Below are 25,817 nucleotides of genomic sequence, written 5' to 3'. Positions count from 1 at the left end.
GAGTCAAACCCCAAAGGGAGACTGCGTGTGTGTGTGTTCATTTATTCAGTGGTCAGTGATCTGCTTGGCCTCCCAGAGGGGCTTGACAAACGTTTCAATAGGCCAACTCAGCATGGCTTTGTGCTGCCTAGCACCACATCTGTTTGCCGTGTGTGTGTGTGTGTGTGTGTGTGTGTGTGTGTGTGTGTGTCACTGGCTCAGATAGGGGTATTCTCATGGAGAGAGAGTCGAGGTGGGGGTTGGTGGAGAGGAACAACAGTGAGTGTGTGTGAATGGATGGAGAGAGGGGGAGATCTGTTGTGATCATGAAGAGAGGAAGACAGATAACAATGCACACTCGCATGAAATTAGATGTTATGTGAGGGTGTGACAGTTCACATCTCTTCTGAGTGGGGTCTCACTACTGTAAAGGACTGTGTAATTGTGCTCATGTGTGTGATTTTGTGTGTTTTTGTATTGATTGCAGCCTTTGTTTTATTATTGATCAGGGCCATGTGTTTCTCCACAGTCCAGTGATCTAAAAGAGAACAGGACTCTCATGTGTTTCTCCACAGTCCAGTGATCTAAAAGAGAACAGGACTCTCTCTCACACACACACACTCATCATTCATCGAAGGACTTCATTTACAGTGTTAACTCTATATATGTGACTTTTTTGATGTTAGATGATGATAATGTTAGATTTTGCAATTGAACTGAAATGGACACTGGAGCAAAATATTTTAATAGTGATAAAGGAAAGTGTGTGAGGGTGTGTGAATGACTCAGTGTGTGTTTGTCAGTATCAAGTGATGCCAAAAGTCATACAGGCAGCAGTTCTTTGAACCCTTAGTTAACAAACGCCTGGCTAGAGGCATGTGGACATGACTTGTCTGTGCAGTTTCCAGTGTTGCTGCAGGCCACACTGTGTGTGTGTGTGTCTGTGTGTGTGTGTTAGTGTGTGAGGTGGTGTCCAGATGGCCCTCACAGATGGATGCTGTGGTCTTAGAGGAGATTACCTCCCTCTATTCTAGTCTCTGTGTGCTGCTCCTTAAGACCGCAGGAGCCCTGTGACACAGTAGCCCAATTAGCTATGCTAACTAGCGTAGCTTAGCACCACCACCACCTCTCTAGGTTTGTGCCATGTGTGAAAGGCTAAATGTGAGTCAGCTCCTGTGCCGTTAGCCTCCAGTGACGTGAGCTGTGGACTTTTAGGGGGCTTGTGGCAACAGTCAGAGTGATGCAGACATGAAGGTGATGTGGAGGGCAGCGGGGTAAAAGTATCATTGGCATTTGGTGTGAGATTTGGGAAAAAAGGAAGGTGGAAAGACAGTTGTTGCTAAGAGAGAGAGAGGGGAGTGGGCAGACGGGGGCTTTTCTCAATACTAAATGGTTTACCAGTAGCAGGACCAACACCCTCCTTACCCCACTGAGCTGTTTGGCTGCAACACACATTTGCATACGCATGGACAGGCAAGGGTCAACTCATGCCGTCTGCTTTTTGGCACACCTGAAGCCTCCGGAGCAGAAGGCCTTCCAGAAATTGAAGCACCTGTGGACCTATGTGGGTGGGTGGGTGTGTACATGCACACACACAGACACAGATGTATATTCTCAGTCTAGTCCAAGTGTAACGGGTGTCATTCATCATTTGTAACGTCTGCACTTCCCGTCAGGGGATCCAGGTTGCATGTGCAGAGGTCACATGTGTGTCAGAGTAATAGAGAACCACAGCAGTGATCCTGTGTCAAAATGTATGGAGGAACTACAGTATAAAACTTAATCCACCAACTGACAAATGTCATACTATCATGTTTGATTGCTGCTGTGAGGTTTAATTAAGATTCAGTTTTTGTAAAATAAAATCTACTTGATATAAAATGTTTCTTGTGGAAAATGGAGTGATTATGGTGGCACCTGGAAAGCGAGCTAACGTGGAATGTCTCACAGTTAAAAATCTTCTGAAGCCATGGTTGATAACAGTAAAAAAAAAACAACAAATAAATAAATACTTGTGCTGATCATATCTAACAAAAAGGATACAAGACGATAACAGTGATGGGTGTGGCCACTTGAACTCTTTATTATTAAAAACAGCAATAAAACTATGCCTAACGGTAAGTTACATCAGCATATGAGAGCTAGTACTGTCCTGTATCGTCTAGAAGAACTCCTGGAAAGTGAATGTGTTGAATTGCATTTCCGTCATCATAAAACATTTGCATAGCCGGTTTATTGAAAAATGTGAAACCTGCAGCATTCGTTTGTATCCATGCTTATATGCTTGCCTGCTGCTTCTTTCCTGCCTTTGCTAGTATGTTGTTGAATCTCCCAGCGTATTACTGCCACCTGTAGGTCAGAAGAACAGTGTGAAACCATGGGCAGGAATGTGCGTCGCTTCACCAGCATGCTCCAGTGTGTGCATATTTGTCAACAGTGAAAGAGAGACACGTAAAAACACTGCTGCACAGCGCCCCTAGTGGCCTAAAACTCTGCATGGCACCTTTTAAGTTATTGTTCCCATTTAAAGAAACAAAACTGTCTCTGCTAAAGGTCAAATATGTTTTAATGGTTCTGTTTCTAACATTATACAACTGCAAGCCAAAAGCTGCATAATTTTTCCAGTGATTATTCCTGAGTTTGTATTCTCATGCTCAAGCCTTCCATGATGTCTACATTTGGAGTTGTTAAAGTGAAGGTGAAGGTTCAGATATAACGGAGCAGGAGAGAGCAGTCCAAGATAAATGTCCTCCTAGGAATATAAAAAGTTTTATCAGAAAAATTTTAATCCTCCATCTCCAAGTTTTAAGCTCTCTTTTATGGCGACATTGAGTATACATCATGTCAGTTGTTTATGTGTGTTTGTGCCTGCCAAGTTCATGTTACTCCAGCTTGGTTGGGTGAATATATGCACTTGGGTACAGTATGTGGTTTCCATCCAAAATGCTATATACAGTATCCACTTTGGAAAAGTGATGTTCAATCTGGAACTCATCTGAGAGCAGCCAAGCCTTTAGAATAGACTTCTAAGTAACCTACGATGCAAACAGTGATTTGGTCAAAGTAAGCGTCAATTTATATATACGTTTCAGAGCCTGACTTTTATGTGTCTATACAAGTCACATATGTGCACATATTACTTTAATCCAAGGTTTTATAGGTTGGTGATTTAGTGGCCTGTGTGAAGAAGAGAGATAGCTCGCTCAAGCCCCATGAGATGGGACTATTAACACTACTGGAAAATGACAGGGGTTCCACATCTGGCTTTGAAGCCATCTCTCGCTGAAGACAGACGCATCAAAGGCGTCTTCAAAGCCAATTCATGTCTGCTCACTCTTAACAGAAAGAAAAAAAAACTCTGAGGCGTGGGCAACAGTCTTGTGTATTTATTGAGCAGTTATGAAGAATTTCGAAGTGGAATGTGGGAATTTCATGAGCTTTAACTGATTAGCTCGTGCTTCTTGAAGTTTTGTTATCCGACAAGAATTGATTTGGTAGGCGACGTTAGCACATTGGTTATTGTCTATGAGAAGGAGCTGGAGTTTAATTGTGACTTCAGAGCGATTTTTATTAGATGCAGCTTGGTCTGTTTGAAGCCAAATCTAAAAATGAAACACACTGTAATAATTAGATGGTGTAACTTAGTCATTGTCGTTAACAAAGATAGGAGGCCGTGGAGTTTTCTATAATGTATCTCTATGCTACTAGTGTGTTTTTGGTTGGGACTGCATGTGTGTGTGCTGGTGTAGGACATCTGGTTTATTATTTTAAGCTGAGCCATGCTCACACTACTGCCCAGAAATAGCACCAGCTCAATTCTGTAACCTGTGACATCGAGTGTGTGTGAGCGTCTGTTCCAGCAGACTTATGAGTTTTACATCGTCCCCCATGACCCCGTGTCATTTCTGTCATTTCTGCATGTACTGTGTGTACTGTAAAGAGTTTTTATGTCCCCCTCCATGCCATGTGTATTGAGCCGTGTCGTGGTTCACTGTGTTGATAAGGGGGCCCCAGACACAGGGTTCAACGGGGTCTGCCCTCATGGGAAATCAGTGGAATGGTCAGACAAGGACAGAAGCTATATTTAGTCCTGATGGTGGGATACAGTGACATCTCCATTCCATACCAGTCCAGACCAAAGATCATTAAGGTTATTTAGTGATTTACAACATGGATTTCATTCAAATACACATAATTCAAAAATATGAACACCAACACCAGAAGGTCACAGGTCGCAGGTCACAGACAAAACAGGAGCAATGGACTTGTTGTTTCTGACCTTATTCAAGAAGCACAAGCTGTGAGTCACCCACCAGACCTGGCTGTAGATCCAGGCAGGCCAGGGATCTACACAAGCACCCTTCGGCTGCCATGTAACACAATAGCAACAGCGGCCCAACACAAACCACCTGTCAGTGACCACCTGTTAAACACACTGGAAGATCCCTTGCACCTTATTATGCATAGTTTGTGAGGAGCTAGAAGTTACCATCAGTTTGGTAACATGCTGGACGTTTCCTAAAGTTGCAACTTTCACAGAGCTACCTCCTGTACATATCTCAGAAATATTCCCTATTATGTAGAGGTTTGTAGGACACGGGAAAGAAACTAGCACTGGCTACTGGTGCTGTAACAAATGAGTCAATTAATGGACTGGTTTCAGTAATTAATTTTTCTGACATTCACTCGGTCGGTAGTGAAAGTGAAATAGTGAAAGTAGCTGATGAATACTGAGACAGTCCAGCCGGTGTAGCAGCTAGCCAGAAAAACCCAGTGTAGCAATGAATTCCACCAACTGGAATCAAGCCACAGTCTCAGTATCTATATTATAAACATATCACCAGCAGTAGTAATGCAGAACAGATGCAGGTCGAGGAGGAATTCTACTGTGGCCACCGTGTACACGTCTGTGAAAGAATGTGTTGTCAGTAACCCCCCACCCAGTACACCCCCCCACCACCTCAGTCTGTCTGTTCACAAACACAAATATTGTTGGAATAGTGAACAGGGGAGTGTGTCTGTTTAGGACACAGGGTCTTTTTTTTTGTGGGTGGGAGTGTGTTTGTATGTTGCATATTTCCTCAAACAGAGTGCATATTTGTGCGTGAGTCTCCACATACACACATATGAACACACACACACACACACACACACACACACACACACACACACTATTTGTACAGTGAACTCCCACAACACAAGTCTAATTATTTCCAGTGTTTATTCTCTCTTCTGGTCAATTTTCAGTTGTCAGGCTTCTGATAAATGTGCAAGGGGGAAATTACACTTAATTGACAAATCACAAATGTATTTGAACTATTACACACTAGCATTACAAGCAAGTTTCCCTAGGTTATGTCATTTTTAATTTGATTATAATTGATGGGTTGCACCATAATATGAGATTGTCTGTGTGTGTGTTTTAAATGTCCCATTTGTTTGGAAAAACGTTCATCATCTTCATTCCACGTTTGCTTAATTTGTCCCCCTCTGGTCTTTCTCCACGTCTGTCTTTCAGGGACATTAAGCCCGACAACATTCTGTTGGACATGAACGGCCACATCCGCCTGGCCGATTTTGGCTCCTGCCTCAAACTCATGGAGGACGGGACGGTAAGTTTTTACCACACTGCTGCTGATGCCTCCTCCGGTCCAAAGCAAACATACCAGAGCTTTACTGACCTCCTTGTCAACCCCCCAGGGGTCTCCCAGGAGGAGTGTGTGGTTCAGCGGGTTGGCTGTGCCTGCACTTTATGATTCAGATGATTCTCCTAGCAAAATGGGGGTGAAAAAAAGTTTCCCTCAGGTGTTATGTAAAAGAAAAATGACCGGATGAAATGGACGATCAAAGAAGTGCCTGGGTTTGTTCCTCCAATGTTAATATAGTGTTGAGGTATAATGACCAATTGAAGAAATAAATGTCAGACACTTCTTGGAACATGGTCTCAGACGAAAACCTCTAGATTGAAGCTTTGGATCACGATAAAACTCTGTTTCTTCTGTGTTTCAAGTGCATTAAAGCGCCTTCTTGAATAATAAAGAGCTGACGATGCCAACGTGATGGATCAGGATTCCAACATCTGCCTTTTCTCTTCCACTGTGGAACTTTTGGCAGTTAATCATGACCGTCCTTTCTTAAAATTCATTATTTCACATTTGCATAATTTACTGCCTCGATTTGAATTCAGGATTCAGCATCACGTGAATTCTCCAAATTGCTTTGAAATAAGTAGAACCAGAGCTCCAAAAAAACAGACAAAGTGTAGACGAGGGAATTCTGCTGCTGTAGTGGGGGGTCTGAAAGTTCAATATGCTCTTTGTTTAGTTGTTTGCTGTTGCTGGAGCTCTGATATCTTCCAAGACTTCTGTCTGTAACTCATCATCATCATTACATCCATTAGCATGTAGGCTGAAGTTCTTTCTCTCTGAGGTTCTGTTTCATGTGTGACATTTTTTGGATTTTTTTGAGGATCAGTTCTTGATTTTTGTTTTGTTCGGTTTTATCCCCCTTCTAGGTCCAGTCCTCCGTGGCGGTGGGGACTCCAGACTACATCTCCCCAGAAATCCTCCAGGCTATGGAGGATGGAAAAGGCAAGTATGGACCTGAGTGCGACTGGTGGTCCCTGGGCGTCTGCATGTATGAAATGCTGTACGGCGAGACCCCGTTCTATGCGGAGTCCCTGGTGGAAACCTATGGGAAGATCATGAACCACAAGGTGAGCTTGAAGTTGTTTCTGTATATGTGAGTATTACATATTATCTTTTTAAATGGAGTATGTACAAAGAAACTGAACCATACACCACATTTGTTTTCACAGGAGCGATTTCAGTTCCCACAGCAGATAACGGACGTGTCAGAGGACGCGAAGGATCTGATTCGTCGGCTCATTTGCAGTCGAGAGCACCGGTTGGGTCAGAACGGCATTGAGGACTTTAAACACCATCCCTTCTTCACTGGTACGGTCGAACTTGTCTTAATTGCTTCTGTGATTTAAATGTTCGTTCAGTTTATAATGGGTGTATATTTCACGTGAGTTTTTATCGGCACAAATTCAGTTAAAATTCTTTCTCCTAGTATATTTTCTAGCAATTACCATATATAGTCTGCTATGTTTTTGTTAGCTGATGTTTTTTTTTTTTTTTCAGTGATACATTTTAATTTTCCTTTCTTGGTGGTCTTTATAGGCCCTTTTGGGTTTTTCAGAGCTCACTAGCACAATCCTTGTACGCTACGCTTGTGACCCATTTGTACAAATAGATAAAGTACACTATAAAGACTAAACTGAAACTAGACGTGTACTGCACATGTTGCAAGTTTTATAGATACATTGTTTGACTGAAGAGGTTTAATCAGTGAATACAGAATAAACATATCTTTATAAAGATGTTAGGGATCATGGTGTGTTCTAAGTGTGACCTCTCATCTTGTGTTCAGGCATCGATTGGGAAAACATTCTTACGTGTGAGGCCCCCTACATCCCAGAGGTCAGCAGTCCTACAGACACCTCCAACTTTGATGTGGACGATGACTGCTTAAAGAATTCGGTGAGGGCTTTGTTCAACACTCACAGCAGACTCACACATGCATTGTGGTCTGCCTGTTTATATTCTTTTTTTTTTTTTAACAATCATTTGTATTAGATTTGAATATCTCACTCACTCGTCATGTTTTAGGAGACCATGCCCCCTCCCTCTCACACTGCCTTCTCTGGCCATCACCTGCCCTTTGTGGGTTTCACATACACAAGTAAATGGTAAGTGCTATCATGAGATTTCTAAATATATTCTATATAGACTCATTTAGACTTCGTAGACTTTTGTACATTTTGTCTTTTCTCATCATTGTGATTGCTAAAGTGGATGAAATGAAGTGTCAGCACTGTTTTCCTCTACTTTTTCACGTCTTTAATGAAAACAGGCGTCATTATCTGACTTCACGTGTAACCAGCTGTCGTATAAATGGATGGATTTCCCAGACAAGCCTTGCCACTGTATAACATGCTTATCTCTCCAACTAAAGAAGCGTGAGAGTATTAAATTAGCTTCCCTCCCTAATAAGGTGATGTTCATGATTCGCTGTAGATCTACACCCTGAGGGCTAGCCGTGAGAAAGCAACAAACCCACTTACTTTCTTATCTCGTCAAGGCTCAGTGATAATGGCCTTTCCTCTCTCTCTCTCTCTCTCCCCCCCAATCTTTCTTTTTGTCGCTGTCATTCCCTCTCTCTCTCCCCTCCCTCCTTCCATGACTCAACATCCTCTCATCTGTCACCGTCTGCTTCTATTTCCTGTTTCCCCTCTCCTGCTGTGTCTCTGTCATTTCCTCTTGGACTCTTTCTCTCCTTTGATACACGTTCATATTGAATTTTCTTTTACTGTTCAACACTGTTATTTTCACCTTTTATATTATTGGCCCTTTTCTTCCCTCATCATTCAGCCTGTCTGACACTTTTATCCACTTTCCTCTCTCTCTTTCTATCACTGATTCTCGCTCGTAATGTTCTCATGCCTCCTACACTTTGAAGGTTATTTTAGTAAAAAGACACGGGTCATTGAAAGTGCTTGAATTTATATATTTTGTAAAAGAATAGAACTTTAACTTTGATCTGTGAATCAAACTGCTATTTGGGGTTCTTGAATTTGAGGGAATTGGGCATGAAAAGTCTTTGAAAAGTCCTTGAATTTGATGTATAAGAAGGTGTGGGAATCTTACACCTTCCTCTTCAGTACCTAACTCTTCTTCCTCTTTCTCTTCAGTACCCTATCTGACCGGGCTTCCCTGCGACAGCTGGCAGGGGAGCCGGGTAAGGCAGGTCAGGACCAGGTGGACCTGGATGTCCAGCGCGGCCTGGAGGACAGCTTGGCCACCGAGGCCTACGAGAGGAGGATCCGCCGCCTGGAGCAGGAAAAACTAGAGCTGAGCCGCAAACTGCAAGGTAAGACTGCCTTAAAATACATTTATTATATCAAGATTGCACTTTCTGTTGGTGTTTTCGCCTCACATCTAAGTTTGTTTAAAAAACGACAACAAACACACACAACAGATGTCTCTCATCTGACCTGTTGCAGAGTCGACTCAGACGGTGCAGGCCCTGCAGCACCCGTCAGGCGAGGGCCCTCCCAGCTCTAACAGAGAGGTGGAGATCAGGAGTCTGAAGAATGAGATCGACATCCTCAAGAAGCAGATTGCTGGTCAGGACCAAGCAGCTGCTTTTACTGACTTCCACATTTGAATAAGAACTCGTATTTGTAAAGCTTTGAATACAAACTAACGCAGCCACAGTCAAATTCTGTCACACAGTGAACTAACATTTTGTCAAATCTTTGTGTGTGTTTGTCAGAGTCGGGCCAAATTGAGAAGCAGCTGGAGGACGTGTCGTTGGCCCGCAGAGACCTGGAGGACTCATCTAAACACATCAAGACTCTGGAGAAACAGATGAGGAGCATTACACAGGAGAGGGACGACCTGCACAAGGTAGAACCAGTATTTTATGGCGTGTGTGTGCGTGCAAATTTGTATTTTTTTCCATGTTCACTGCAACCGGATTACTCAGTTTTGATTCTGGTGTCTAAAAAGTCAAATAAATCCAGCCTTTGCTTGTATTGAGATGACTTTGCCTTGAAGTCCCCACAAGAATCTTGATGTTTATACACTCTCCCTTTGCGGCCAGGATGTCATGGAGGCCAGTGAGAAGATGAAGGCTCAGTCGAAGGAGCTGAAAGAAGCCCACAGCCAGAGAAAACTGGCCATGCAGGAGTTTTCTGAGCTCAATGAAAGACTCACAGACCTCAGGTAGGATCACAGCTCAAAACCATTTCTCATTTATATCACTAGTGTCAGTTTTTACTCTCCTTTTACGTTCATATCCTGTAACTTTCTGTCCAGGTCGGCAAAGCAGCGCCTGGCTCGCCAGTTGCGCGACAAAGAGGAGGAGATAGAGAGCCAGAGTCAGAAGGTTGAGGCTCTCCGCCTTGAGGTGCGAAAGTCAGAGAGAGCCAAGAAGGAGGTAGAGTAGTCTCCCTGTGGTTGCTAGTTCACCCTGCTCTGTCTTCATCCACTGGTCTGTGAATATTTACTCTGTAGTTTAGAAACAATGTTTCAGTGGCTGTATTTCAGTGTGTAATGTGTTTCTCTGCACACTTTAAGGACATTATTTTGGAAGCTGTCCATCAGTTTAGAGTGATGGTACATGATCATTTCCACTACACTGGAATAACGCCACACAATGTATATTTTTGTTTGAAATGTTGTTTGTTTTCTTGTGTGTTTGTGCAGTTGTGATGCGTGGTATAAATGTTTTTAGAGATTATGATCGTATGATATGCATATAAAAGATGTGTTGAGATGGCTGCGTGAGGAGAGATGTGTGTATGATGTTTGCATCCAATCACTGGAGTTTATGTGCATATCCATCATCAGATGGAGGCGCAGGCGGAGGAGCAGGCAGCAGAGGCTCAGAAAGAGAGGAAGCTGAGAGAGCGTAATGAGCAGTACAGCCGACAGCTGGAGGAGGAGCTGGAAGGGCTTAAGGTGAGTGTGCAAACAAACATAGCTGAACAACACGTCCATCTTGACTTGATACAAAGAGTCAAGGATCCCCCTTCACACTCCTCAACTTCACTTTTCTCCACCCAGTTGAAGCAGGCCGGCTCCTCTGCCGCCCCGGCCTCAGCAGACCAGACCCAGGAGGTGGGACGTCTGCGTGGAGACCTGGAGAAGAAGACACTCCTGTACGAGGAGGAGCTGGCGCGCCGGGAAGCGCAGCATACTACCGAGCTGAAGGCCCTGCGCAAAGAGCTGCGGGACGCTGAGAGCCAACACCTCGCCCTGCAGAAAGAGATCCTAATGCTCAAAGACAAGCTGGAGAAGAATCGCCGTGAGAGGTGGTTTATCTGTTTTGTTTTTTTTTACTTTTCCTCATCTATTAATAGCAAATGGTTTATCTTGTTCTGTATTGATGGTGCAGGTGGACTGGAGTTAGTATTGCTGCACTGTGTATGTCCAATATCCTGACAGTCAGTAATAAGTTATTTTTGTATTGTCTTTTCCAGTGATGATTGCATGAGGTAATTGGAATTTATATTAAAGAATAGTTCAGACTCGGGTATAAATGTGTAGTAACTGTGAAGTGCTGTTTCTTTTGAATAGCTGCTCTAACTATTATTAGGTTGTAATGTTATTAGAATGTATTAGTTTTGTTGCCCCTAACCCAACCAGAAATAACCATGTATGCAGGTAATCTCTTCCCAGGGGTTCTCAAGTATCATCATCCCTCCATGTCGACTCTTATTTCACTGGAGAGATGCATGAATATCAAGAGTTTCATTCCAAAGATGATATCTATCATTTCGTAGAACTCATTCCCCTTTTTAAAATAGTTCTCTAGCTGTTGATGTGATCACTTTCTTTCAACTGTGACCAACTGTGACCACAAGAAAGTATCCAAGTGAGCTTTGACAGTGCTGTAGAGATATTTACTCACAGAATATGTAAGAATAATAAGTAAAAATATTATATTTTTGTTATCTTAGAATGAACCTTTTATATCTACAGACGCTGCGGTTTCGCTATGTTGAACCACCATGTATCTACTGTAAATGGACAAGCTAAACTGGCTCTAGATGGGGCCCTTTACACTAAGAAGTAAAGGGTGAGGCGAGCAGGTTGCAATTGGCAACTACACTGCCAGATGGCGCTGAATCCTACACACTGCTCGTTTAATTTTAGGTTGATTCCTGAATTGAAACAGCATCGAAATAAAACACACTTATAGTGGTCGAGCGGACTGTCGTACTATACTGTAGATCTGAATGTTAAAGTGAGGCGAAAAATTGTGGAATTAGTAAAAAAAAAAAAAAAAATCTGTCAAAATGTGCCAACTCTGATATTAAATACCAAGAAAACAAAAGGAATAAGTTCTTTTTCTGCTGCAGACCCCCTGGTAGGTACTCAGGGGCACCTGATCCCACTTTGAGAACCGCTGGTTTAATCAAATTTTAATAAAATCGTGTTTTTGAAGAGAAAGCTTTCAAGCTTTGTTTTTGTAGCCCTTAGCCCAACCTTCCTGTCTGGTGTTACTGACATATTATTCTCACTGCTTTCTAATTCATTTTTAAACACACCACTGTATCAGATTCTAGCTGCATTAATGTGTTTGGGCTGAATAATGTGTACCTGGTCTTAGTACCAAGCTTTTGATTCAGATTTTGAGGAAATGTGCAGAATCTCAGGCCCACACAGGAACAAAGGTGGGAGGAGAGATGAGGCATTTGATTATATTTTTGATTTGTTTATGCTTTATAAAACCACTGCAATAGATTAGCTGGAATGTAAGTTTAATGCAGAGTGACTGTTCAAAGGTCGGCTTTTCACTTCAGGCTGGAAGGCAGAAAACCCAAATCTCTGTATAAAGTCCAGCTTTTGAAAGATTGAGTTAGTGTTCAGTTGAAATGACAAATTCAAGAGTCAAGATTGGTTTCACAGCTGTGAATTATGGTTGGGGAATAAATGTAAGTTTATATAATGTCACAAGTTTAACTGTGTGTGTCTGTCTTTTTCCGGCAGCCAAAGCGAGCGGGAAGAGTTTGAGACGGAGTACAAGGAGAAGTATGAGAGGGAGAGGGTCCTGCTCACCGAAGAAAACAAAAAGCTGTCCAGCGAACTGGATAAGGTGAAATATTTGTTCTTAAAAACCACACACACAAGTTCAAAACAAGTTTCTAAGTCTTGCTTTCTCAGCTTTTTAGTGATCTGTTTAGCCCTCTCTCACACACACGCAAAAAAACCCACAATTCCCTAACCCCAGGTAACCCTGCTCGGCCGGCCCAAACGCTGTCATCACATTCCTCCCTCCACCCCCTCTCGAAAAGCTATGCCAAAGAAATCACTGTTCAATATCCCCCATAAAAACACCCTGTAGCCTCCTACACAGTCAGATGGAATGACTCTCTGGATTACGCTCTATTGACTTTGGAAACAACTCGTGGAAGTTCAAAAAGACTCCCAATTTAAACAATGTCTTAGAAGTGGGAGGCATTCTGACATATGGAATAAAATGTCTGAGTGTTATTTATAAAGTCTGCATCTGATAAAATAAAAGCTATGTTGATGAAATGAGAGAGAATATGGATGTGTGTGCCACTGGGACGATAGCATGTCACTGTAGTTGTTTAATGTATTATTTTGTTATTTCACAAAGTGAAAAATTCTGTTTTCAAACGCATGAGCACGTAGGATGGATTAGATCTGTCTGTGCGTGAGGCTTTGCACAGAACCAGTTTGTTAAATATGTTTGGATTGTGTGAAAATATTATTGTTTGACTACTCTCATCTTTCAAAGGAGGCACCGAATTTCAGCAGTGTTTGCTTAGTGGGAAAATCAAGCCACTCCATCTTTAATTGTCTTTTTGTGTGTTTTCAGGGAAGTTTAATTTCCACTGTTGACAAGCTCAAATAGGTGATGAGTGTTGAGTATTAATGCAGTAGTTCAGCCAGACACCAGACACTGTTTTATTGTGTTTTTAGAAGTGAACAGGATCTTCAGATAAGTTCCTCTTGCAAGATTTTTCTTATTCTTATTCTTAACTTAAAATACTTAAATATGTGTTTCTCTCAGGCTTGTCCATACCAGTCTTTCAATTCAGTCATCAAACTCTCGCAAACACTATTTGCCACTTGTTCATGAGGAGTGATCATTAGCAGAATTGACAAATGAATCCAAATAAGGGACCATGTCCACGCTGTTTCCTTTTTTTTAATTCAGAAAAATGCCGCCCAAGTTAAAAAGAATAACTTCACACCTGGAGTTGAAAAGAAGTAGGAAAAAGTGTAATAAGATTCAGCACTGCGGCAAAAAAGCAGGTTGTTCCATTCATTTTAGTGAGAGTAGTGTGTTTTGGTCCACCAATTAACACAATGATCTGCAATGGAGAAGTTGAGTCAGATTCAGCTTTTAGAAAAAAGCAGTTTGACGACAGACTGCGGCCTCCGATCAGACCGATCAAACCCTTTAGTCTGCCTGAAATGTCTCTGAAACTAAGACTATGCAGGTGGAATCATGGACTAAACTCTGACACTCTGCCTGTTGTGTTCTGGCTTTGTTTATTACATGTACCCAGCTTCTAAATCTGAGTCTGACAACACAAAGTAGTTCCCTTTGTTTCCTTGGTTTGTGTCTGATGAGCAAGCATCAGTCAAGAGACATAGACTGTAAATGAGAGTGAGCGAGCACCGGCTTCAGTGAGTTATTTCCTGATTGGTTTACAGTGGTTATGTTCAGCAGCAAACAGACACACCCCCGGCAGCCCCTCTCAATTCCCACACATGGCTGCAAAACCCTGCAGCCATTCGCCACAACACCAAATCCTGTCTGAATACGGCATTTGTTTTCCAAATTCAGGGACAGAAAAAAAAAGAAATGTTGTTAAAGTTATCAATGCTAAATGGTTTTAAGATAAAGTTAGAAGCGGTTCATGATTAGAATAGGAGGTAGTCGTGGACATGTGGCAGTCAAGGAGATAAATGAGATGATACACTCCAGTACAGGTGATGTTGCACTGTTCAGGGTTAAAACGTAGGCTGCACATCTGCACAGCGGCCTGCATAAAGATCCTGATGCAGCCTGTAAAATATATATGTATAAAAACACGTAGTCTCAGTAAATTGGCAAGCCACATCTGGCTGGGGGAGCCTAATTTTGAAACTTGAATCCACTGAGTAGTTTTGAACAAGTCAACGAATACTATGAAAAAGTCAAGAGGTGTTTGGTTTATTGTGCAAGACGTGTTTCTGTTGTTGTTTAAAATGTCAGCAGAAATGAGTCAAATCCACCTCGAGCCATATATAATTTCAGCCCACGTTTCTTTTGAGGCGTGGTGTCTGCTCCAAAATGCCGTTCCTCATACATTTTGTCACATATGAAGCCGTTTCATAACCGGGAGCTCAGCGCATGTCATTCCGTGGGCTCTTATCCACTGACTTACAGTGCACGCCGAAAAAGTCCATATTTATGTCATCCCATGTTTGTGTTCATTTCAGCCACTCGAAGCCTTTTCCACCACTCTGACATTATTTTATGACCTCCAATGTCCTCGCACATACTCCAAACATTTCGCTGGCAGTCGTCTCCGGGATTGGAAAGCGGTTGCAAAACAATATTAAATTGCTGTCTTAGCTCGCACATTACATCATAAGTCTTGACAGTTGCGAGACACCAAATATGTGCCCGCAGAGTGAGGTATTTAAGCAAACAATAGGGCAGCTCGAGACTCGAAATGATGTCACCATGGTTACGATTCTGCACACACCTCTCACATTAAACGGAACTTTTTTGGGATGGTTCTCTGCGTGGAGGTGTGGAGGAGTCCTCAGTAGCGCTGTAGTCAAGTGTGGTTAAGCATCTGGGAGTTGAATCATAAAATCTCTCATAACCTCCAATGATACAATGATTCATTTTACATACTGAAGCCGTCATCGCGTTCAAGGCCGAGCACCTTTTGCTTGTAACGCAGCGACTGTTAGTCTCATTACACAGTAGTAATGTCATGGTGTCAACGTATATGAATCCATTCAGCAGGTGTCGAAGTTTAATAAGATCCTTTCTCTTCCTCTGTGTTCTGTTTTCCCCCTCAGCTCACCACCATGTTTGAGAAGGTGAGCGGCTCCAACAAGCAGCTGGAGGACGAGATGAGGGAGCTGGCTGACAAAAAGGAGAGTGTAGCTCACTGGGAAGCCCAGATCACTGAAATCATCCAATGGTGAGACACACACACACACACACACACACACACACACACACACCGCTCTAGAATGTCCTCAATACTTGCTGAGCCTTTTACTTTCCCATCGATGCCACAGCACAGACTGAAACACAGCTATATTCAGTCTCTCACATGCACACACACTCGGACACACACACTCTCTCCCGTGTCGTCTAGTAGTGTATTGGGTTCCTCCGTACTGTATATCTGCAGCATTTCTCGCATGCCTCCGAAGATCTTAGAGCTACTTGACCCTCCCTTCCTCTCAGATCACTTCCCATTGCAGCTGACACCTCGCCAGCTGCTCGGCTTCCCTCTGTTGGACAAGCCTGCAGTCCTCGCATAGCGCACATACCGCACACGCAGACATTCACACACGATACTACCATCCAGACGTAGAAACACGCACCAGTGCACACACTCACATTCCAAACATGCACATACAAATGTCCAGTCTGGGACGCATTTTTAAAAGGATTCAGGGATTAACGTCGCCCCCTGGTGGAGATGATGTGCTACCGCAGTGTATAAACTAAGAAATGGGACACTCAGAGGGTGAAACATTATTTAGTTGTGCGTGCACACGTCAAAGTCAGTGTATATTTGAGCAGGTCGAGTTTGTTTACTGAGCGTCTGTGTCCGGGATTAGTGATGAGCTCAACATGTGTCCATGTGTGTTTGTGCCGTGTGAAGGAGATCATGTGGAGGTGATGATAGCCACCTAAAGAGTAGACAATGGTGTCCAGTGTTCTTAAAGGCAGTGTTCACATGATGTGTGTGTTTGTTCACAGAAAGCTTGTCAAGGATGCTGTGTGAGATTCTGCTGAAATAAAACAGTCAAAACAGTTGTTGTTGTTGTTGTTGTTGTTGTTCTGTTGGTCTTTGGTCGTGTAAATGTGTGTATTTGTGTGTGTTTGCAGGGTGAGTGACGAGAAGGACGCTCGGGGCTACCTGCAGGCTCTGGCCACGAAGATGACAGAAGAGCTAGAGGGACTGAGAAACACCAGCCTGGGAGCGAGAGCCACGGTAAAACACACTCTAAACTGTAGTAATGGTAGTTATAGAGCAGCATTATCACACTGTCTCTCTTTGGAATTCTTTCACTGTTTTTCCTTCACAAACTTATTTTCCTCTCTGTTTTTCAGGACATGCCATGGAAGATGCGGCGCTTCGCCAAGTTGGACATGTCGGCCCGTTTGGAGCTGCAGTCGGCCCTGGACGCTGAGATCAGAGCCAAGCAGAGCATCCAGGATGAGCTGAACAAGGTCAAAGCCAACAACATCTCCACAGAATGGTAAGAATGCTTTACAACAACAGTTAAAGAGTTCTTGTTTTTATTTTATTGACTTCACTGAAAACATCCTGGATAATACTTGATGCATCATTGTCTCTGATCCACCAGTAAGCTGCAGGATGTGGAAAGTAAAAACCAGGAGCTCCTGACAGAGATCGACAGGCTGAAGAAAGAGACAGAAGAGCTGCGGCTACGAAGGGGTACGGCTGAAAATCAAACGGCCTTCTGTTTTAACAACAAGTTTTAACACATATTTAATCTCTGCTGAGGCCCCTGAAGTCAATTAATAGTTATTTAAATGATCTCTCTATACTCTGCGTACTGATGGTTGACGGGACACTGCACATTAAACGTCTCGTGAGAGATTATCACTGTGAAAGAGGGATAATTACGTTTTGCGTCAGCAGCCATCTTTGAGAAATCAAATCATGTGCTATGTACGTGAAAATGTATTGTTACTAAGCTCATATGAAACACCGCCTCACATCTTAGAAACAGTCCTGTGACTCATTTTGTTTAAGTCACCCTTTGATGTTTTAATATCGCGTACTTAACCACGGTTATGTTATTTGTTCTGTGTCTGTAGGTGTCAAGCACCAGGATTCCCAGAATTCCTTCTTGGCTTTTCTCAACGCCCCCACCTCAGCGCTGGACCAGTTTGATGTTAGTATTTAAAAAACAAACATAAAGGGGCAGATTGATTTAAATCTAATCATAAATCAGCAGTTCATTAAGTTCTTTCCTTTTTTTTTGCTTCATCCTTTATTTATTTATTTTTTGTTCATGTGAATCTTTATTTTTGTTTGATCTTTATGATTGTTTCCTTGCCTCATTCTCTGGTACACCAGGACTCTTATTCTTCATCCTCGTCTTCTTTAATTGAGTTTTGGGAAGACGTAAGTTTCTCTAGGTTAGACAGAGGTCCGTGTGTCTGTATGTGACAGTAGCTGTATCCTGTAGGACATTTTACTAGCTGAGAAACAGCAGTGTAGATCTTTGTATACATATTTTCCATCTGTGAGTTTGTTCTGTACGTCAGTGTGACTGAGAAAGAGCAGAAGCACTACAAAAAATGTCTGTCACTTTAACAAGCTCAAAGTTTTATTCATCTTCGAACAAATAGAAAAATACACAGGAAGGGAAAATATTTGCTTCTACTACATGTACTTGTTAAGACTGATATTTTTTGCAGTGTGCAGCCCTTTTATTCAGTCGCTTGCTAGTCCTTGTAGGCTAGTGCTATTTGAATGGCTCTACCTTTGCTTCCTAGTACTAGAACTTTGGTTGAACAGAACCCTCAGAGTACTTTTTTTTTTTTACAAATCCTTCATATATCCCTACATCTTTTTTTTGTCAGTGATTTTATTTGATCAGAAACACTTGAGTCATCACTGTGCTCCATACTGACTTCCCCAGATGCTCCCTTCCCATCACCATGTGTATTTTTTTTTCCCCATTTGCACCCTCTTCATCCTCTGTCCTCAATCCAACCCTTGTTGACATACAGCAGTCTGATGCAGTGGTTCCCAACCAGGGCCACTGGAGGGACAGAACTAAGCTAACTCATATAGACACTATAACAAATATAGAAACATCCACATACATTTGTGTTATGGTTAGAATGAACAGCCAAGTAGGACTGGTGTCACCTTCAGTAAATTCACAGTAACAAGTTAGCTGCCTAGCAACCTGAGTCAGTTGATGGGCAGCTAACCTGAGTCAAACCTGGCCAGCAAGCGAGCATGAATTAGTTAATTTTAGGTAAAAGTAATTAAAAAAGTAATCAATAACAAATTAAATAGTTAGCCCAAAAAAGGATGTCAGTCATTAAAAATATAACCATATCTCTCTTTAGATAATTAAGTGTTAAATAATATCCAGTTTATAATCCATATAAGGACATGATTGGTGCAGAGGTATTTGGGCTCATATGATGTTTGATGCGACCCTACATCAAACACATAAAGGTTGGGAACCACTCATTTCACATAATCCAGCCTGATATTCCATTCTCATGTTCCTCCCTCAGTCTGTTGAAATGTGTGTTTTCAGCTCTGTTAGACAGCCTTTCTGATATTCACTCATCTCTGTGTCTCTGCCACTTTTTGCTCTCCTGCCACTGAAGCGCTCGCCATCCGTTGGCCCAGCTAGCAAAGGCAGACGTGTAAGCACCATCACTGCGCTCTGTGATCTCATTAAGCCTTTCTAAATGTGCTGCTGTCCTCGTCACGTTGACGTGTGTGTGTGTGCGTGTGTGTGTGTGTGTCCACTCTGGCTGTCTGACTGCACGGCAGAGGATCTGTTAAACTTTGTGTTGTGAAAGGCATTAATGTGTTTGATCTCTAATATGTTCATTACACGGGGTGTGTCTGTGTGTTTCCTGTGTTCAGTGTGTGTCTGTGTGTGTTTTCTTTCTCTTCTTTAGCATAGCTTTGTACATGGCCCTGCATGGTGTACGGTGTACGCTTGTGGTGTCTCACATTAGCATGGTCATTGGACTTTGATGTGTTCTCATGTGATGTTTGTACTACATGGGTTGCAGTAAAGTTGTGGTCAGTTTCCTCTGTAGCTGTGAGAGTCCAGTGGTTGTGACCACAGTATCTGTTTATTCTGTCTTCCCTTTGTATATCATGGCTCTCTTATTCTTCTCTCTGAGCATGGACGCTACATATTGTTCTCTGGGTTGTTTAGTGTCACTAACACTCTTTTCCTCTTTCTCCATCTCTGTCCATCTTTCTCATCATCCTTCATTCTTCCTATTCTCATCCTGTATATTTCCATCCCGTCCTTCTTTTCTTTATTTATCCTTTCTTACCTCTCTCCGTGTCCTCACTCACTCCTCCATCCCACCTCTCCTCTCCTCAGGTGGACTCGATGGATAACTTCACCCCCTCCAACACTCCATCCCGGGAAGACGACCCCAAGTCGCACCTCAAGTCCCGCTCGCGTTCACCCTCCATGGCTAGTGATATGGAACCCCTAGAGGTCAGACAGTCCCTCAGTTTGGGCAGCTCCAGTGAGATACAATAGTAGAATCTGGATATGTTGTCACCAGTTACAAACGCCTCTCTCTCTAAACACGGCATCCGGATGTCTGGCATGTTGATGAACAAATATTCAGTGAACAACTCTTGAGTGAAGGTTCAGCTGGAAATGTTCCTCGGGGGAGCTCACAGTGCTGAGCTTGTCAAACAGATCAGCCCCTGTGAATCGCCAGTAACTCAATTATAGAGAAAGAAGGAGAACATTGAGAGCAGCAGTAGATTCCGATCTTAATTGGTGTGTTGTTGAACACGGTGATGTCAGTAAATACCTGTGTCCTGACTGGGTTAGAAGCAGATCCTCAAACTAAAAACCACTGACGGAATCCTCATTTTATACATTCATCAAAACGATGACATATCTCATTGCTTGATGTATGTGTGTGTTTTTATCATACAGTTGATAGACCCTCCACCCCGTATCGTCCAGACCCCCACCATGCGCTCGGGAGGGTACGGCAGTATTGGACGCTCGTCACCGAAGGTTAGAGGTTTTTTCTGTCGGACAGCCATGAAAGACCTCATGTTAGTTCATAACCACTGATGCTTATTCATTTATTCTCCACAGTCCAAAGCACATCAGTTTGTGGTGAAGTCGTTCAACACGCCCACGAAGTGTAACCGGTGCACCTCCCTCATGGTGGGGCTCATACGTCAAGGTTGTACCTGTGAAGGTAAGAACAGGAAAACCTTTGAGGTGAAAACAACTTTTTCTATTGACTTTTAAAAGCTCATACTCGACCAGTCCAACCTCATTTGTCTCCATCTTGTCTCCCTCCGTCTCCTTGTCCAGTATGTAACTTCTCCTGCCATGTAACCTGTGCGGACAAAGCTCCAGCTGTGTGTCCCGTACCCCAGGACCAGACCAAGGGCCCGCTGGGTATCGACCCTCAGAGGGGGATTGGTACTGTGTATGAGGGCCACGTCAGGGTGAGTGAGACTGACCAAAGCTTTGTTTCTGACACTGCAGAAGGTATTTTAACTGCCTCTGGTCCAGGGTCATGTTTTCTATCCCTAAACCTGGTCTATGTGTGCTCCAGGTGCCCAAACCGACAGGAGTGAAGAAGGGTTGGCAGAGGGCGATGGCTGTGGTGTGCGACTTCAAATTGTTCCTCTACGAACTGGGAGAAGGAAAAGCAACGCAACCGAGTGTAGTAGTCAGCCAAGTCATAGATATGAGGTGAGAGAGGCACAGAAACCATCAGCTCATCAATTGTTAGATGGTCGCAAGCATGTCTAACCTCTGATCTCAATCTTCTAGGGACGAAGAGTTTTCAGTCAGTTCTGTCCTGGCCTCTGATGTCATTCACGCCAGCCGCAAAGACATCCCCTGTATATTCAGAGTAAGTCCCTTTTGATTGGCTGCAAACAAAACTTCCACAACGAAACTAAATACCGATTAACGTCTCACGTCCTCCGTCCGTCCGTCTCCTCTCCTCAGGTGACAGCGTCCCAGCTCTCCCCCTCCAGCAGCCACAAGCCCTCCATCCTGATCCTGGCTGACAGCGATCAGGAGAGGACCAAGTGGGTGGGCCTCCTCAACGAGCTCCACCGCATCCTCAAGAAGAACAAGCTCAAGGAGCGCTTCGTCTACGTCCCCAAGGAGGCTTATGACAGCACCCTGCCGCTCATCAAGACGACACAGTCTGCTGCTATCATAGGTAAGGGAGGGAGGGAGGGAGGGAGAGAAAATTAGAACATGTCACTGCTGATCACCATCCCAGATCATCTCTAAAATAATAGATCTTAACTTGTGTGTCTGCGACAGAGTGTAGTTCACAAACCAACAGTTGTGTAAAGGGAAACAAGCCGATTGGAACATTTTCTGCATCCTCACATCCTTTTTTGTCCCCTCACTGGCTCTGAACCTCGCTTCATTTGCTCTGCCCTCAGATCACGAGCGTGTCGCCCTTGGCAACGAGGAAGGCCTTTTTGTCATCCATGTCACCAAAGATGGTAAGAGCCTCTCTGTGGTCTGCTCACTTGTTTTCTTTCCCCACTGAGGCTGTTCTGTTTCCTCTCGTATCTTTACCGCTTCCTTCCTCTCCACGTCTTTAGAAATAATCCGGGTGGGGGACAACAAGAAGGTGCACCACATTGACCTGATACTCCAGGAGCAGCTGCTGGCGGTCATCTCCGGCAGGAACCGCCACGTGCGCCTCTTCCCCACGCAGGCCCTGGACGGCCGCGAGACCGAGTCCTACAAGCTGGCTGAGACAAAGGGCTGCCAGACCATCGTCTCCGGCCCCGTCCGCAACGGCTCGCTCACCTGCCTCTGCGTGGCCATGAAGAGACAGATCATATGCTACGAGGTAGGCGGATACAAAACAGTGGACCTGCTCCCCAGATGATCTTTTTATCTAAAAAAAAACAAAACAGTTTCTAACTTGTCCATGTGCACTGCAGGTGAATAAGAGTAAAGCACGTCACCGCCGGCTGCGAGAGCTGCAGGCCCCGGCAGCCGTTCAGTGGATGGGTCTGCTCAGCGAGCGTCTCTATGTCGGTTATCAGTCTGGCTTCACCCGATACAGGTACAGTAAAGATGCTCCTTCTTGTTGTTCGTCAGATTTCATTGCTCCCTGCTGACTAAGAGAATAAGAATAATGACTCTTGTGCTCCCGGTGACCTCCGCAGTGTCCATGGCGACGTGTCCCCCGTCAACCTGCTCCACCACGAGGACCACACCCTGGCCTTCATCCCCCAGCAGGGCCTGGACGCCCTCTGCGCTGTGGAGATTTCCAGCAAGGAGCTGCTGCTGTGCTTCAGCGCCATAGGAGTGTACGTGGACTCCCAGGGCCGCAGGTCACGTCAGCAGGAGCTGATGTGGCCGGCTATTCCCAACGCCGCCTGTGAGTGAAGGATGAATGTACATTTCTGTGGCGACAGTCAGATGGTGGATGGATTCACAGAACAGAAAGGTAGGATGTTGTATTTAAAAAGTTGTCTCCTTGTTGTCCAGGCTACAACGCCCCCTACCTGTCAGTGTACAGTGAGAACGCTGTCGATGTGTTTGACGTCAACACCATGGAGTGGATTCAGACCATCCCTCTGAAGAAGGTCAGTGCTGTGGTGAAGGAGTCTCTGGCTCCACCTGGTGGATTAGATGAATTATTCCTCTTTCATAATCACCATAGTGATCTGACTTTGTCTTCTGATTGCCAGCCTGAATCATTAACAGATGAACACAGACTTTGAAGTTTATGGTTTCTCTGCTTCCCTTCAGGTGCGACCTCTGAATGTCGACGGCTCTCTGAACCTGCTGGGACTGGAAACAGTCCGGCTCATCTACTTTAGAAACAAGATGGCCGGTAAGACTTCACCCGTTTACCAAAGCCGTACATAATTTGAATATAAAGACTTTATAGACTAACTGTAGAAAGTTTCTGAGCCACCACAGTGGATTTGCATCACTTTGTAGTCTGCCGTGTAAACACGTCTGTGTCTTTGTCGTGATCTTCCAGAGGGTGATGAGCTGGTCGTCCCGGAGACGTCAGACAACAGCAGGAAGCAGATGGTGCGCAGCATGAACAACAAGAGACGCTTCTCCTTCAGGGTGCCTGAAGAAGAGCGACTCCAGCAGAGGAGGTAGATTACCTGCAGAAACTCTGTATACCCACTGAACTCATGTGAAAGTTTCTAACTTTTTTTTTTTTGTTTAAAAAAAATCAGTAAATAGTTTACTGGTTGCCTTTTAAGGTAGGACTCGTGTTTAATGGAGCCACATTTTAGATTTCACTTCACCTCTCCGCTCATGTCCTTTGTTGTTTGTGCTTCCAGAGAGATGCTGCGAGACCCAGAGATGAGGAACAAGCTAATCTCCAACCCAACCAACTTCAACCACGTGGCCCACATGGGACCAGGAGACGGGATCCAGATCCTTAAAGACCTGCCCATGGTACGTATGCAGTACATTCATATAGACTGACAAACACACCTGAGAAACATCCAGATAGAAAGTGTTTGAGGTGTGTGTGTTGTAGACCTGCTTCAGAACCAGCCCCTCCTCTTGTCCTCTCATGTCTCCTGTAGCATGCCAACAGAGCAGAGATGTTCCCATTTTCTAAACTAACCTCGAAGGATGAGTCATCCTCATCTTCCTTCATCTGAAGTAGCTCGTCCCGCTCTCTGACCTGTTGTGTGTTCACAGAGAACATGCCTGCACGTCTGTCTGGCCAAACCTCAGAGCCTCGTGTGTGTTCAGCTGTACGAGCATGTCGTGTTTATAACTGCACCCTCCTCACTCCTCTCCCCCCTGCACTGCACTCTGTCTTGTGCGGATGTGTGTGTGTGTTTGCTCTGTTTGCGTGTTTAAACCAGAACGTCCGTGTTCAGGAGAGCCGTGCGGGCTTCAGCGGATCGGTCAGCATCCCCTCCATCACCAAGAACCGGGCCGAGCCAGGCCGCTCCATGAGCGCCAGCAGCGGACTGGGCATACGTGAGTAACAGCACCACATCTTCGGCGCCTCCACTCACCGCCTGCAGCCTGAACCTATCTCTCACATGTCCTCCTCGCTCTGTCTCTGCAGGCTCGTCCTCTCAGAACGGCAGCGCTCTGCGCAGAGAGCTGTCAGGTGGGAGCTACGGATCCAAACGGCAGACCATGACCTCTCCCTCCGAGAGCTCCCTGTCCTCGGGCGGAGGCATGGACTGCGGCGACGCTCCGCTCTCGCAGTTTGACAGAGAGGTCAGTGAATACATGGAAAGTGGACATACAGCTTCATGCGCGGTTGACTCCTAACATTGATGTAACAAGAGAGAAAGCACTAATCCTGTCTGTCTTCAGTCTCTGCTAACTGTTGCTTCACATCAGGCCACGTCTGATCTGGCTTTATCCATCTGAACACGGGAGTAAAAGTCAACCCAGCATCAGCTTCGTATGAACACATGCAGATCATGATTGTTTCCCTGCCATGTGACTGTAGAGGCTAGCTGTCAAGTATTTCAAATTGTCCCCATTGAAAGAACTCCTCCCTCTGTCCCATCTGTCACAAACATCCCGGGCCTCTGGGCGCAGGCCTCTCACCTCATCCCACCTCTTAAGAGCTGGTTGGTTAGCTCCCCGTGATGTCAGCTCGCTCAGGCCTCTCCTCCTCCTCCTGTAGGGTTAGCTCGGGCTAGCTGCTGCCTCAGATTAACTGAAGGAAACGCTGTGACAACTAATGTCTAACGTAAAAAAAACCCCTAGCAGCCCTGCATTTTAAAGAGCGCTGGTCGTGGAGGATGTCACAGTAACTACAGACCAGCGCTGTTTTGCCAACTTGTACCCTCATCCACCCCCTCAAGCCGTCTGCCATGCCCCCTCCCCATAAAGCCTGGACGCTCCATGTCTGCCCCATTCCTCGCCTCCCTTCACCCTCACCCAAGCTGTGCCTCCCTCCCCCTCCCCCAACCCCAACCACCACCACCACCACCACCACCACCCCAGCATGTTGTCTGTGGGCTGGGCGCTGAGTGTGAACTCTCCTCTGCAGTGGCAGGCAGTCTCACCGTCGGAGAAGACCCCCGATCTGAAAAGGGCTTTAAGGACCCTGCTTAGTAAGATGAAGGTAATGTCAACAGCTGCAACGACAAACACACAACAACAACAACAACGAGAGCACCGTGCCACTGAACACACACACACACACACACACACACACACACAGGAATGTTTTAATATGTATCAGCACACAGGTGTACAGTCACACGCTGTTGGTGCCCCACAGCCCCCCGCCCTCCCTCCTCTCGCTGCACCATCTCAGCTCCG

At 44.6% G+C, this 25,817-nt stretch overlaps 1 protein-coding gene across 4 annotated transcripts in view; it reads left to right on the top strand.

Moving 5' to 3' along the window:
- cdc42bpab (CDC42 binding protein kinase alpha (DMPK-like) b) overlaps positions 1-25,817 on the top strand; it is a 74,374-nt gene that overhangs the window by 44,140 nt on the left and 4,417 nt on the right. Inside the window, exons 6-42 of one of the 4 annotated variants that reach the window (XM_019271119.2) lie at positions 5,498-5,591; positions 6,494-6,694; positions 6,797-6,935; positions 7,414-7,523; positions 7,653-7,732; positions 8,735-8,913; positions 9,047-9,169; positions 9,319-9,452; positions 9,649-9,770; positions 9,864-9,984; positions 10,398-10,508; positions 10,614-10,861; positions 12,543-12,648; positions 15,609-15,733; positions 16,657-16,762; positions 16,882-17,030; positions 17,139-17,230; positions 17,617-17,693; positions 19,156-19,194; positions 19,896-20,015; positions 20,472-20,555; positions 20,640-20,745; positions 20,865-21,001; positions 21,112-21,251; positions 21,333-21,414; positions 21,513-21,732; positions 21,965-22,027; positions 22,130-22,383; positions 22,478-22,602; positions 22,706-22,920; positions 23,031-23,128; positions 23,295-23,379; positions 23,533-23,656; positions 23,849-23,966; positions 24,404-24,506; positions 24,598-24,755; positions 25,543-25,617. In XM_019271119.2, the coding sequence (XP_019126664.2) occupies positions 5,498-5,591; positions 6,494-6,694; positions 6,797-6,935; positions 7,414-7,523; positions 7,653-7,732; positions 8,735-8,913; positions 9,047-9,169; positions 9,319-9,452; positions 9,649-9,770; positions 9,864-9,984; positions 10,398-10,508; positions 10,614-10,861; positions 12,543-12,648; positions 15,609-15,733; positions 16,657-16,762; positions 16,882-17,030; positions 17,139-17,230; positions 17,617-17,693; positions 19,156-19,194; positions 19,896-20,015; positions 20,472-20,555; positions 20,640-20,745; positions 20,865-21,001; positions 21,112-21,251; positions 21,333-21,414; positions 21,513-21,732; positions 21,965-22,027; positions 22,130-22,383; positions 22,478-22,602; positions 22,706-22,920; positions 23,031-23,128; positions 23,295-23,379; positions 23,533-23,656; positions 23,849-23,966; positions 24,404-24,506; positions 24,598-24,755; positions 25,543-25,617 (4,663 nt within the window). Of the gene's footprint in view, positions 1-5,497; positions 5,592-6,493; positions 6,695-6,796; positions 6,936-7,413; positions 7,524-7,652; positions 7,733-8,734; positions 8,914-9,046; positions 9,170-9,318; positions 9,453-9,648; positions 9,771-9,863; positions 9,985-10,397; positions 10,509-10,613; positions 10,862-12,542; positions 12,649-15,608; positions 15,734-16,656; positions 16,763-16,881; positions 17,031-17,138; positions 17,231-17,616; positions 17,694-19,155; positions 19,195-19,895; positions 20,016-20,471; positions 20,556-20,639; positions 20,746-20,864; positions 21,002-21,111; positions 21,252-21,332; positions 21,415-21,512; positions 21,733-21,964; positions 22,028-22,129; positions 22,384-22,477; positions 22,603-22,705; positions 22,921-23,030; positions 23,129-23,294; positions 23,380-23,532; positions 23,657-23,848; positions 23,967-24,388; positions 24,507-24,597; positions 24,756-25,542; positions 25,618-25,817 lie in introns of all 4 variants that reach the window. The other 3 variants (XM_019271118.2, XM_019271120.2, XM_010741081.3) reach the window with 3 other exon arrangements.

This window comes from Larimichthys crocea, chromosome XI (assembly GCF_000972845.2).
Source record: "Larimichthys crocea isolate SSNF chromosome XI, L_crocea_2.0, whole genome shotgun sequence".
In the NCBI taxonomy this organism is placed as follows: domain Eukaryota; kingdom Metazoa; phylum Chordata; class Actinopteri; family Sciaenidae; genus Larimichthys; species Larimichthys crocea.
The sequence above is the reverse complement of the archived record's forward strand: the minus strand, read 5'-3'. Positions and strand labels throughout refer to the sequence as shown.